The 13,418-nt window shown below is 39.9% G+C and overlaps 2 protein-coding genes across 3 annotated transcripts; both read right to left on the bottom strand.

The window, feature by feature from the left end:
• Nucleotides 1–1,108: 1,108 nt before the first annotated feature.
• On the bottom strand, nucleotides 1,109–5,084 carry ptger3 (prostaglandin E receptor 3 (subtype EP3)). The gene is made up of 2 exons (XM_015970606.3): nucleotides 4,122–5,084; nucleotides 1,109–1,561 (listed from the first exon to the last, which is right to left on the bottom strand). The coding sequence occupies exons 1-2, from the start codon at nucleotides 4,959–4,961 to the stop codon at nucleotides 1,238–1,240; spliced, it is 1,164 nt and encodes a 387-aa protein (XP_015826092.1). The 5' UTR covers nucleotides 4,962–5,084; the 3' UTR covers nucleotides 1,109–1,237.
• Nucleotides 5,085–6,839: 1,755 nt separating this feature from the next.
• Nucleotides 6,840–11,531, bottom strand: zranb2 (zinc finger, RAN-binding domain containing 2). 2 transcript variants are annotated; one of them, XM_015970608.3, is made up of 10 exons: nucleotides 11,361–11,530; nucleotides 10,855–10,907; nucleotides 10,672–10,780; nucleotides 10,463–10,545; nucleotides 10,293–10,369; nucleotides 10,010–10,180; nucleotides 9,775–9,929; nucleotides 7,913–7,972; nucleotides 7,351–7,500; nucleotides 6,840–7,129 (listed from the first exon to the last, which is right to left on the bottom strand). In XM_015970608.3, the coding sequence occupies exons 1-10, from the start codon at nucleotides 11,414–11,416 to the stop codon at nucleotides 7,072–7,074; spliced, it is 972 nt and encodes a 323-aa protein (XP_015826094.1). In that variant the 5' UTR covers nucleotides 11,417–11,530; the 3' UTR covers nucleotides 6,840–7,071. The 2 variants fall into 2 exon arrangements, with proteins under 2 accessions (XP_015826094.1, XP_015826093.1); XM_015970607.3 differs by having other exon boundaries at nucleotides 7,071–7,500; nucleotides 11,361–11,531.
• Nucleotides 11,532–13,418: the final 1,887 nt, after the last annotated feature.

The raw sequence follows: 13,418 nt of genomic DNA on the forward strand, positions 1-13,418 counted from the left end.
AAAAAAGATTAAATGAAGTGGTTCTCTGGCATTTTTCAAAAAAACCTCTGTCAAGGACACATTTTGGGCCAAAAGCAATTATTGGACCATCCGTTGTCGATCTGGGCAAACCACCGACTTCCCTGGGTCCTCCAATCATTACATCCTTGAGTACTAAACAATAGAACACCACTGGTGTGAGAGGTTCTGCGCTTTATCATATCAGAGACGGAGAAACAGCCGGCTGCTACCACTTCAACTTCAGGACAAACTACCAGAGTCCCAAAAAGAAAAACCATTTGAAGTCACAGACAACAAAAGATGTTTGGACCTACTGACTGGTGTTTAGCGATCTCTTGTTTCCTCTTGAAATGTGGGTTTCTGTTTCTGGCATAAGTGTCTTGAGGAAGAAACCCAAGGGGAGGGGTGAGTGTTCTGTGACCATGTTTGCGTTCAAAACCTAGCTTGTTCTGTAGATTAGCGATAACAGCTTTAATTTTATTCAGATGAGCAAAACATTTTAAAAAGTCTTCTGATTCTGAATACTGGCTGCTAAAGCTAAGGAGCACCTCTTGTGAGAAGTGATTGATATAACAATCATTTACAATGTCAACAGCACACAGACACACACACACACGCACGCACGCACGCAAACACACACACACACACACACACACACACACACACACACACACACACACACACACACACAAATAGAATTATACAATAAATAAAATAATCTGCATCTGGCTCAATTCCAGAGCTTTGCAACTGACAGATTTTCTCCTTAAAAGTGGATTTATGGCAGAAATGACAAATATATTTACAAGACTATTCAAGCACTTCAATGTTTTCTTGAGTGCTAAACATTCACAATATAGAGAAGGCTGTTCAGTCACTTTGTGGCTTCAAGCTGCTGAGAGCAAAGACCATGAGATGCATCTCCGGTAAGTCTGAAGTCACTCACATTCAGTAGCCGGGTCTGGGTGAAGTTTGGTATCAAACTTGGTGATGAGAAATGTGTGATGGCCGCACAGCAGCCGAAAATCAGGAGGTGACACAGTCATGCATCCACATGCTGGTTAGGCAACTTTCCACGGAATGTGTTGTAAACAAAACAAATGCTCCGAGCAGGCTTGGCTCAATCCCTTATTGTGCAGAAAGTCACTCACTTCATTTTCATTTGCAGACTTTCTGATATTTCCGAAAGCCTTTTTGTCTAACAGTCAGAAGACAGCAATCACTGTAAAAGCTCGAGTTAGTTACTTTGTGACTTTAGAAGGTTGCCATCTTGATTCGGCTTGCTTCCAGTATCAGGAGCTGTCTGAGACTCCTTCTGCTCCTCTACGGAGCAGTTGGACACAGCATTAGCCATGATGCAGAACTTGCGCAGGAGGATCTCCCTCAGGAGTAGATACACCCACGGGTCCAGGATTTGGTTGAGGGAGGCCAGCCGTATCGCTGCCAGGAAGAAGTTGCAGTCTAGTACAGCATCCTGGCTTAAGGTGGTGTTGTATTCAAGGGATGTTGAATTACACGCATCAGAAGACACATTGTTGTAGATCATCTTCAGCAGCAGTACCTGAGAGGAGAGATGTTTAGACAGATCTTAAAGTGTCTGCAGGAATCTTAAGAAAAGATGTGTGCAGGATTATTTTCATGGGAATGTTTCTGCTTTTAAGTAGATGAGATGAAAATAAAAGAGTTAGAGTTTGTGGACTCAGTCTAGGGTATCCCCGGGGTGTGCATGGCCTCGCTGCACCTTCAGCAGATCCCCAAACATGACTCCTAAGTGGATTATCACTTAATGGAAAATGGCAGCAGTTTATAACATGATGGGATTATTATTTTTACTTGGAGATTGTGGATGTAAAGAGGATGAATGGGAACAAGTACATTTAGATGAGGGATTGATGTTTAAATAGATTAAAAAATGGTGCTTTATTTCCTCATCAGTAAATGTGGAGCATCTCCATGAAATCGTACCTCTTCATTTTATTATTTCTGTTTTCAAACACCAGACTAACTAACACAAACTACCACAGTCCCAAAAAAAGAAAAACACCATTTGAATTCACGGACAAAAAAAGATATTTGGATCTAGAAAACGGCGACTGGTATTTAGAGCTCTCTCGTTTGCCCTGGCATCACCGGTTTCTGGTTCTGACAAAAGCATCACAAGGAAATACACGAAGGAAGGGGTGAGTGTTCCGTGACCATGTTCCTGTTCAAATCCAAGCTCGTCGTAGAGCTCCTATAACAGCTTTAATTCCCATATTAGCTAAATACTTAATTTAGATCACCATTTTTATATTTGGATCACAACCATTTCTTTTAACTCAAAGGTTTTTAAACAGGAAAGTTTAAACAATTGGATAAAACCTGAAACATTTTTGATTAACTCTAAATATTTAGATTTAATTTTAAATTTCAATATTTGATTCAATTTTAAACAGCTAGGTCTTATTTAGAAAAATGTTGATTAAACTTTAAATATTTTGGTTTAACTATAAATAGTTGGATTGTAGCGTTAAGGACTGACTACATATATATTAAATGATCAATAAGATGTGATATTCCATATAAATAATAAGTATCAATCTGATTGGTCTTTGAATGTTTAATCAGAAGACTTTAGTTTATTTGACTTATTCAGGGAACATACACACTTCACATTAATCCAGAGAGTCAAGAATATAGTTATAAAAATGATTTTTAATTTCCTAAACTAAATGATTGTACATGACAAAGTATGAACAGAGTGATGGTTATACAAGATGACAGACAATGGATGGAATGATGGAACGTGAGCTAGATGTTTTAGCAAAACCTTTTAAGTATCTGAGAGAGACTGTGGAGACTGGGTTGTAAAATCAATTTGGCCGTGTGTTTCATAAACCAGAGATTTGTTTATAAAACCATCTGACCCAATTTGTGCCAGTCTACGCACCCTTGTATGAAGATCCCTAAGCGATCCAGGGGTTCAGGAGGCTGAGATGGATACTGCAGATGGCGTGGACCTCTGGAGCCCCTAGGCAGCTCCGATTACAACCTGTCTAGTCTGGGTTATCTTCTGGGTGACTCTTAAAAGAGCCGTTGTGTCTGAAATCACTCACAAGCATTTCAGAGAGGCTTTGACCTTGAGGTCGAAAGATAAGATGGTCTCAAAAAGCTTGTTCACCCGATTGGGCTTATCAAGCAAACGCAGAAGACTTAACTGGATCAGGAAGTGTTCTCGTTTTTATTAGCTTTCGTTTATAAACTTGGACGAATCAGAATTTGACGCGTTTAAAGGGCGTTAACAAACTCCTCCTCTCAGATATTCGGAGGTTAACTCTTGGTGTGAAGCGAAAATATTTTTACACATTTCTGTGACGTGAATGTAAAACCTTAATATTAATGTTATGATGTATGAGTATACTGATAGATGAACTTGTTAAATCAACAAATACTGATCTGGTGTAGTTTAAGATCTGAAATTAATCAATGTAGAAAAAATATTCATTTTAACACATCATGGATTGATGCATAGATTATTCAGACACTTTGGGATTTAACAAGAGATTATTATATGACACTTGTGCATTTATCACGTTTTAAAAAGTATTTTATGATTCAAGGAAGATTAACTTTATTCAGAGTGAGTGCAAAAGTCTCGTCTTCTGCGTGGCTTTTGTTCCAGCCACGATAAAGTAGCTGGGAATTATTATGTCTCCTTTATCTGGTGACAAGGACTTGTGCAGTGCTTTTTTGTTTGGAGGCCAGACAGATGGGGTGTTTGTGTCTGCTAATTAAAAGTTAATTTCTGGTCATTTTTTATGTGAATTCTTAACAAATGGGTATGCTACAGGATTTAATTGTAAATGATTGCATAATTTATTTGTTTTAAACTGACATGCTTTATTTATAAGATTGTTTAGATGAAACTTTAAATGTTTTACTTTAACTCTGAATATATATCTATTTGAAGTTAAGTCTAGTCAAATATTGTCATTTTTTGTTGCAAGCTTTAATTTCCAATCAGCACCCCATAGATTTCAACGAAACAACATTCAAACAATAATCCCACTAAAACACGTGAGTATTGGATGTGTTAAAGAGTTCTGGGTTTATTCTCAGTGTAAATAAGACAGCAGACATACCAGCAAAGGAGACCAGCATATGAGCAGAACGCACATGATCCCCAGCAGCTGGATGACTGTCTCCGTGGTGAGACGTTCCCACTGCTTTGAAGACTGAGACGTGCCTGTTTTTGTTTTACACCTGATGATCAAACCCCGGATCGTCATCACATTGCAAGACACAGTCACCATCAGAGAGAAAACACCCAGAACAGCGAAGGTGATGGCGAAAATCGTGTTGTCCATGCCGTCACTTTTTCTCGTGTTGATGAAACACCAGGTGTCCGGCCACTGGATCGTGTACTCCCCGATCCCCACGATGGGCAGCAGAGCAAAGAGGAACCCGAGGCACCATATGACAGCTAAAACATGCTTGGTCACACTAGTCTTCATGTGATTCGAGTACCAGTGGGGGTTCGTTATGGCCATGGCCCTTTCCACTGCCATGGCACTGGCTAGGAAGAGTGCGCACAGGCCAAAAGTTGTCATGCAAACACCGAAATAAGTACAAAGTTTGCCGGATGAATCGATCTTGCTCCATTTAAGTCCAGCCCGATAGGCTGATATAACAACCGGACTGGTCAAAAGCTGTCCAAACAGATCAGTAAGCGCCAGTGATCCGATACACAGCAAAAATGACTTTTTTCTTTTATTCTCCTTCTTTCTGTAAGATATATACACCAGAATAAGAGCTAAAGAGTTTCCAACCATCCCAGTGACCATCATGGTAATTGGGAATCCCACGGATAGAGTTCCATTACTTGGATTCATTCTGGGCATGGTCTTGGAAGTGTTGGAGTCCTCTGCGCCTTCGAGAAGAATTGTCGTGCCTACTGGAGAGTCGCAGCTGCACATGAACATCCTTTAGGGAGGAACGATATTAGAAACTGCCAATAATCCGCGCGTGTCCGTCCGGCATCTCCGTGCGCTCTCAGCTTCTCCAAGTGAATACGGCGCGTAAAAGCGCGTCTTGTCTTCTTACGCGCAGGGGGCGGGAATAACTATGAGCGTTTAGAGAGAAGCACCAACCGCACACCACTGATGAACTAAAATAATTAACTAACAGGAAATAAATGTTTTATAGGGGGCCCTCTAGTTGATTTGATATATGCGTACAAGTGACAGTTTTACTGGGAAGTAAAATAACAGAAATTGGGTCGGCTTGGTAACTCCAGGAGAAAAAATACACGTTTGATTCCAGTCTGGACTCTGAGGAGGATGCGGGGGAATAAACACCCCCGATGCGCCTCAGGAACAGGAACCTATAAAGCCAGGTCCTTGAGCGCGCGCGTGTAAAAACAGAACGCAGGTGTGTCAAATCATCAGGATCCTTTTTAACCTATTAAAATGCTTCTTTTAAGGACCTTGTGATTCACACTCGTCCAACACATCTCAAGAAAACACCGTAATCATATAAGTGTTAGTTTATGCAAGCATAATTCAAATTTACATTAAAAATTTTAAATACGGCAACATGTTGAGCATCATAATGAAAGAAACGAAAATAAAATCTCACCTGTTTCCAACTTTCAGGATTTAACAATTTTACAAGGTTCAGAACAGACCAACGCTGCCACCTGTCGACCATGTTGAGGAACGTCGCTACAATACTTCTGCACCAAAATGCTGGCCCCATTTCAGATTCATGAAAATAATCTTACCTCAACAGAAGTAGATGCCAAATAATTGTGTGCAGAAAAAAGATCAAATTAAAATGTCTACAACGAACAGAACATTCAAAATAGATGTTCGTATTTTTCTTTTTAAATGAAATAACTTTTAGCAAAATATTGTCCCCATATTTCTGTAACTATGTACAAACCCTTCATTTTTAATGCATCTTCATTAAATGCCGTGCAGCAAAGTTTTAACTAGTATTGTGGCTAATCTCCAAATCTCATCACCAGTGCAGAATATAATTTCCTGCGGAGAAAACTGGCCATTTGTATCTGCGATCCAATTATTTTGGTCACTACCACCCTTGTGACGTAGGTGAATGTAGATCGACCGGTAAATCGAGAACTTTTCCTTCTGGCTCAGCTCTCTTCACGACAGATTGGTGCAACATCCGCATCACTGCAGACGCAGCACCAATCTGCCTGTCGATCTCACGCTCCATGTGTCCTTCACTAACAGAACCCCGAGAAACTCCTCCACTTGAGGCAGGACCTCATCCCTGACCCTGAAGGGCAGTCTACCCTTTTCCGATTCAAGTCTTCAAATGTTTAAATTGTATTAAATCAGATTTTTGTTGGCAATTGAACACAAACCGTTAAATCAGACAATATTCTTAAGATGCAAGGTTGACAGTTTTTTTATTTACAAGTGTACATTTCAGTTGTTTTACTGATAAAAAGACTGATGCCTCGTTTGACCACAAATGTTACCCACACTGCACCGGAGCAAAAAGGAAAAGTCGGAATTTGTTTGTGGCAAAAGCAACAATTTAGTACAAATAAGTCAGAGTAGGCCACGAAGTTAAGAAAGTACACTTTAACCTTAAATCAAAGAACGTTGAACTTACAGCCGTTTCAAATAAAAACTCAAAGAATATACTTACCTTAAAAACAAAAAAAAAAAAAAATATCGCTATGTTACCCATCTTAACCGGTCACTGATGATCTGATAAAAATTGCTCAAATTTTTTTAACAGAAGTGTCAATTTAATTGTGCTGCTTGTCAATCAGTGTGGTTATAAAAAAGGGAATCCCTTGATACTATTATTTGATACTTGTAAAGAGAAAAACATTTTGTCAACTGGACACTTGGTTACAAACACTCAGGATGGATGTGGTTTTCAAAAAAGGAGCTTGTAGGTAAATTCATGATGCCTTTTTTTCTTTGAAGGAAGTAAGACTTTGGAGACTTTATGACACCGAACATCATACTGAAGGGATGTGGTCATTTTCTTTCCAACACAACATGCACTTTCACTAAGAAGCATTTTCTTGGTTTAAAGGCTGCAGGAAATTTATTTCTTTTTCGAACTGGAGCCAGAGTTGGATGATCCAGATGAATGGTCTTGGCGCCTGAAATCACACAAAACATTGAGGGAAGAAACCACAAGGTTAGCCGGCTCCAGCGTGCACACATCCTGTATGCATGAAGCAAAGTTGACAAAATAGAATAAAAGCAGCGCAATGTGGCCAAATGTCAACATTAGTTTGCAAATCTGAGTCATCCCCATAAGCGACTCATCAGATGGCTTGTAATAATCTGTGCCATTGTGGTATTCCACAGAAACCCAAACCTTTCGGACGAATGGGATCTAGAACGCCTCCGTTTCCTCCCTCCAGATGAGGACCTGGAGCGACTGCGCTTCTGTCTCCCCTCAGGTGAGGAGGAGGGGGAGCGGGACCTCTTCTGGGGAGAGGAGCCCTTTCCAGACCTGGAGCTGGATCTTTTGGGGGAATAAACCAAGCAGTAAGGTCAGTGAAATCAAAACCGGCCTACGATTGTGGGTATTTATCAGGCTTCTCTGTTATCATCTACTGAACGTTTCGCCCCAGGGGGCTGTGAACTTTAAATGAAGGAAATGTGTTTGTAATTAAGTTACATTCATGTTGTGGGTTAAGCAGGACTCACTCCTGAGAGAGGTGTGATAAATACCCCAGATGTCTATCTGAACATCTGAGCCGTAGTAACCGTTAAGCTCAAGCAAGTTAGAAAAGATTTATACTATTCATACTCCTGGGCCAACCCCCCCCCCCAATAAATCTGCATGTGTTAAAAGTACTACATGAACTGGTATGGAGCTTGCTGCCCCACACATACACTCTCTAAAGGGAGAGAGTGCATGTCACCTCATTCACCTGGAGCGAGACCTGGAGCGAGATCCGGATCTGGAAGAGGAAGAACTTCTAGAGCGGGACCTGAAAGACAAAAACACAACAGAACCTTTCCAATATTTTCTCAAATCAGAATCCATGTGCATGATAACACCCGGATGTTCTATAAGACTTTACTTCAGTTTAAAGAAGCAATCAAATAACCAACAGCAAACTACAGACATAAACAGCATATGTAGTTTGTGCATTATTATAGGAAAAGGGGGCAAAAAAAGTCCTCAATAGGGGTCGACCGATTTAGCATTTTTTCCACCATCGGCCAATAAGCCTCTTTAGTAGAACCAATTTAAAGTCAGGCATTTCCGTAGGCAGCCCACTGCTTGGGGTAAGGAAAGAAAGAAAACAATGTTCTATATGGCACATCTCAAGAAAAAAATCCTGAGGTGCTTCACAAAAAAAAAATAATAATAATAAAAAAAAATATGAAAAAGATTTTTAAAAATGAAGGCGGCCTCGTAATCTAATAGCAGCGTTCCACCCGCGAGCTCGTTCCCAACAGTGAGCAACTCCGACGTGAAACGGACGTGTTCCACACGGCTGATCCCAAGACGTCACGTAATTGCAGAATTGCAACACCACACGTGATTCCAGACATCCACACACAATAAAAGACAAGCAGACAGCTGCATGCATGAAAAACTGTCTGTTCTCGTTACATTGGTTACAGTAGTTCACAGGAAACGACGTACTGCACGTGACATTTATTTTGAAAGTTTTCTGATGTTCTACACTGCTTTTGTGTTCGACTTCCTGTCTGACCCGATTTTAACTGTGAAGTTTGACGTGTCTGGGAAGTGTAGCTCGTCGAAATAGACTTGAAGCATAATGATAGCATGCCCTCGCTTCTGGGGCACGCGCATAACGTCACTTAGCTTAGTGGAAATAAACTCATCCACTATAACCGCGCCTAATTGCAGCGTAGTACGTTTCACGGCCGTTTTGCAATGCTTTGATGTGCAGTGGAAAGCCGGGGTCATAAACAAGAAAACGGAGTCTGAAGCAGAGGTCGCTGCAGCTCTTTCCTTTGTTCTAAATGACTTGAACATTTCTAACCACAACAAATAGAAGTGCTAAAAGCCTTTCTTCTGAAGAAAGAGGTTTGTCGCCAGACGCCATTTTTGACTACTGCCAAAAAAAAAAAAAAAACAGACTGAATGAACTTCAGATGTTGCTGGTGTGTTTTCAGTATTATAGATTATTAAATCATATTGTACATTTATTCAGTAGACTTTGTCTTTCTATTCTAAAGTTGTATTTATTTACATCCCTGAAAAACATCTTCTTAATAAATGCTGTGAAACAACTGGCATTTCTTTTTTGCCTGTTTTGTATATCTAATACTTGGTCATTTTATTTGTATTTTTGTTAATCTTGGTAAAATGTTTGATTTGACCACTGAAAAGTGCATAAAATTAAGATTCAACAGTTGGTTAAATTCAGTGTTTAAAAACAGATTAGGCTCAGAAATGTGCATCCACTGCTGTTTTTAGTGATAATTTAGCATACAGATAAGGTGCCAAACATCAAGATATCGGCCCAAAAAATATCTGTGCTACTCATCGGCCATCGGCTGACCATGACTGCCTCATATCAGTAATAGAAAAAACAATACCGGTCGATCTCTAGTTCTCAAGGATCATTTTTTCTTTTTCAAACACAAAAAAAGACAACATCGGGTTCTACCCTGTAGACAGGGAGGGGATTAGGAGAGAGAAAAACAAGTTGGCAAAAGAAGAACATATTACTCATTGATGATTAAACCAGAAGAAAGATTGAGCTGATACTGACATTTTGCCTGGAGTTACCCTTGACCTGTACCCTTTTACCTGGACCTGGACCGAGAGCTGGAGCTGGAAGACTGCGAGGAGGAGCGGGAAGAACCGGAGTGGCTGCCCTTCTTCTGGGCTGGTTTTTCCTCATCCTCGCTGGCAATCAAGTCATATTTAGACAGATCTCCATCCTCGTCGTCATCATCTTCGTCCTGTAAAGAGGTGACTTAAAAATAAGCACTGGTCCTAGGTCTCCTGAGAATTTTTCAGTTTCCTACTTAAATGATCTTACATCCAATTTGTACTTTGACAGGTCACCATCTTCGTCGTCGTCTTCCTCCTCCTCCTCCTCCTCCGCTGCTGCTGCAACTGCTGCTGCTTTTGGCACTTCTTTCTTTTCACTTTCCTTTGAGGAAGATGTGCTATCTCTCTTTCCACGGAACTTTTTCTTTTTCCTACCAAACTGCAGCAAAATTAACGATTTTGAATGAGAAACTTCACAAATGCCAATGTTTTAAATTATATTAAAATCTTTTCTTAAAACATCAGCTTTCCCAGTAACAGCTTGAAATCACCTCATCATACTCCCCATCAGACTCCTCACGTTCTATATATTCCACGTTTTCTCTTTCATTGAAGCCTCCACCATAACCTGGAGAGGTGTGACAAAGAAAGGATCAAACACTGAATGGTAATCTAAAAAAGGTAAAGTACAAGCGTGCCCCTGAATTTTTTACTGGATTACCTGTTCTTTCTTCAAGCTTGGCATATTTGGGAGTGTTGCACATGTTGCACTCAGATCGTCTAGCCCAGTTCACATTGCCACATCTTTTTAAACCCAGGAAGAATATTCATAATTAAACATTCGTTCAAAATGCAGATTTGATGTCATAGATTAAAATTCTGCTTCCCAACAGCAGTCTCAGTGTTGGGAGTTTAAAACTAATCACATACGTTTTGCACTGCCAGTCATTTGCACTGAAGAGGCCTCTGCTTTTCTCAGCAAGTGTTTTTCCAATTTCTGTTCCTCCTGCTTTCATCATCTTTGCCTCTGTTGTTTTTTCTGCAAAAAACAAACAAACAACTGTTTAACTTTTAGATTGAATGTGGCCTTTACATGCAATAGATTAAAAATACCTCTGCCGCATCTGTTGCAGCTCGTTCTTCTCGCAAAGTTCACATTTCCACATCTGAAAAAGCATAATGCATACGAGTTCATATGCTAGGTTTTGCAAATGGTTAGCAATATTTGTAAAAGATGGAGCTCTGACATCTGAAACTGTCTGTCACATTTTAGCGAGTAAATTCGTAACATGATAGTGGGGACTGACCACACATATCACGGAGACACATCTACACACGAGCTAACAATAGCTAACACGCTAATGTGATTGCCCGCGGCCAAACGCATTGACATACGTAACGCATACATATAGACAAGTCTGTATGTTTAACTGAAGTTAAAGTACTGATTTTGATTCCAAATGACTAGAAGAAGGAGAAATTAGATGTATTGGTTTAAATGTCCAGCGCTAGCATTAGCTACATGCTACAAGGCCTTAGCTTGTTGGCACGAGCAGCCAATGTTGCAGAAAATAAACCTCGGCAAATATATTGGGACACGATTTAGTTTATGGCCTTACTTCTTGTCTGGACATATCCAGTCACCGTCGCTGACTCGAAAACTCTTTCCTGACATTATTTTAGATAGTTAGCCCACTAAAGCCAGAGCTGAATTTTGCTCACACTACTCGGTTCATGCGGCAGGCAAGCGTTAGCCAGTGTTGCCAACTGTTTTTGACTGAAAGTAGCTGAAGTTCCCCCCAAAAGTCACTAGATGTCGCCAGATGACGTCACGTGCTTATTTACATATTGATGACGTCATCACGCCACATTAGCGTTCGTTTTCCCTATGGCATCTAATATATATATATATATATATATATATATATATATATATATATATATATATATATATATATATATATATATATATTAGGACTAAAAGGGAGGAAAATAAATACTATGTTATATGTTAAAGTTATTAATTAGTATGATTAAAATGGCCCAAATTGCTTTGATATGTACAATAAATTCCAAAACTACCAATAAAGTGGCATTAAAACAGATATGGTGTGGTGATCCAAACAGTTCTGTTGTAGGATATAACTCAGACCTCCTGCTCTCCTCATTCTCACAGACATTTTCCTAAAAAGCTGTTTTTTTTACACCTCATAGTTTCTCAACTTCTCTGTTGTGTATTCTCTCCATCGTGATAATAACGGCGCTCCGAGCAAAAGGGAGCGGGTGTCTCTTAGTATAACCATCCCTGTGTCACTGAAGGAAATTCAGATGAGCCACAGAGCTGCGTGTGTAAACGGGACGGTAGTTGAAACTCCCGATGACTTTATTTGCCAAATGCAGGAAAAACCAAAGTATCTGACGGCTGTAGAACCAGAGATGGCAGGTTGACGCCCGCGCCGTCTCTAGTAGAAGCGTGAGCCTGCAGCAATATGAAAGCAGCAGACGTAAATCCGCGGTCTCCAGCTCTGCAGCTTCAGCGAATCAGACCGGCCGAAAACGGTTTATGATTGGTCAGTCCTCGTGCACATGCGCAGATTATCGTTCTCTTTCCTTACTCCCGGAAGAACGGTTCAGAGTGCAAACGGTTTCTTTGTTGCTAATCTGTAGGGAATATCTTCATGAAAGTTCTACAGAAAGTAGCAACGGGTCCTGAGAAATGTCGCTAAGTTTGTCGCTAGGCGCTTTTTGGAAAAAAAGTCGTTGAGGGGGGTCAAAAGGTCGTTAGGAACAGTGACAAAGTCGCCGAGTTGGCAACACTGGCGTTAGCACGAGCCGACGACTCCTCCCTCCACTGCTGCCTTCAAATTATTTCATTGCTTCGTAAATCTCACATTCATTGTTTGGAGTTTGAGAAGTACTTATTTCTGTGTAATTATTTAGTCTTCCGAGAGAAATGATTTACTTTACAAAATGTGTCTAATTGTGCTCTACGCCGCGAGTGGCACGTAACTTGTTATTCTATGACTGATTTATTCGAATAAGTTTTTGAGATTTCTGAAAACACGTGAACGCAACATTAATAAAAGAACGTGTTCAAAGAAATGTTTACACACAGAGACACATTATGAAGGGCTAAGCCCAACAATGAAAATAAGCAATACTTATTACTTGGATGTTTCAATTGTATGTGTCAAAATATCAGAAAATAAATTAATATTCATGCAAGTGTAACAGAGAAATGTATCCAATAAATAGCTGTTTAATAATAAAAAAACATTTCAGACTCATCAAGTTTTGAAGGAGAGAGTGAGATTTAAAAGCAATGAGAGCCTTCAGGTTACAGTAACTCATTTCAACATGATGATTTAGGACCGGTTTTCAGTTATGCTTTACTGCTGAATGATAAGTATGAAGGGAAAACAAGTGGAGTAACTTATTTTTATTCAAGTTTTTAAACATAATTTACTTTTAGCAAGGTATGGAATGGCCACTAGATGGCAATTAACACCAACATTTAGAGCAACACTGCCTTTTTATTTGGCTTCGTCTGCTCAATAAAGATTGGACTTGTTCATCTTTATCATAATGGGTTGAGATGTGGGACAAAAAACTGCTATGAACCCAAGCAGCATGGGGATTTTCTTTTACCTCTGAAGCAGGGGAAAATAAAACATTTT

The sequence above is a fragment of the Nothobranchius furzeri genome, chromosome 8, assembly GCF_043380555.1.
Source record: "Nothobranchius furzeri strain GRZ-AD chromosome 8, NfurGRZ-RIMD1, whole genome shotgun sequence".
Classification (NCBI taxonomy): Eukaryota; Metazoa; Chordata; class Actinopteri; order Cyprinodontiformes; family Nothobranchiidae; genus Nothobranchius; species Nothobranchius furzeri.

Bases quoted from the DNA above. Each gene is read 5' to 3' on its own strand.
- ptger3 (XM_015970606.3), bottom strand. From the start codon at position 4,961: ATGTTCATGTGCAGCTGCGACTCTCCAGTAGGCACGACAATTCTTCTC. The intron at 1,562-4,121 runs GTATGTCTGCTG...CTCTCCTCTCAG, and splicing joins TATGCTGGTCTCCTTTGCTG to GTACTGCTGCTGAAGATGAT.
- zranb2 (XM_015970607.3), bottom strand. From the start codon at position 11,416: ATGTCAGGAAAGAGTTTTCGAGTCAGCGACGGTGACTGGATATGTCCA. The intron at 10,181-10,292 runs GTGATTTCAAGC...ATTTTGCTGCAG, and splicing joins CTGATGGGGAGTATGATGAG to TTTGGTAGGAAAAAGAAAAA. The intron at 7,501-7,912 runs GTGAATGAGGTG...TTCCCCCAAAAG, and splicing joins CGCTCCAGGTCTCGCTCCAG to ATCCAGCTCCAGGTCTGGAA.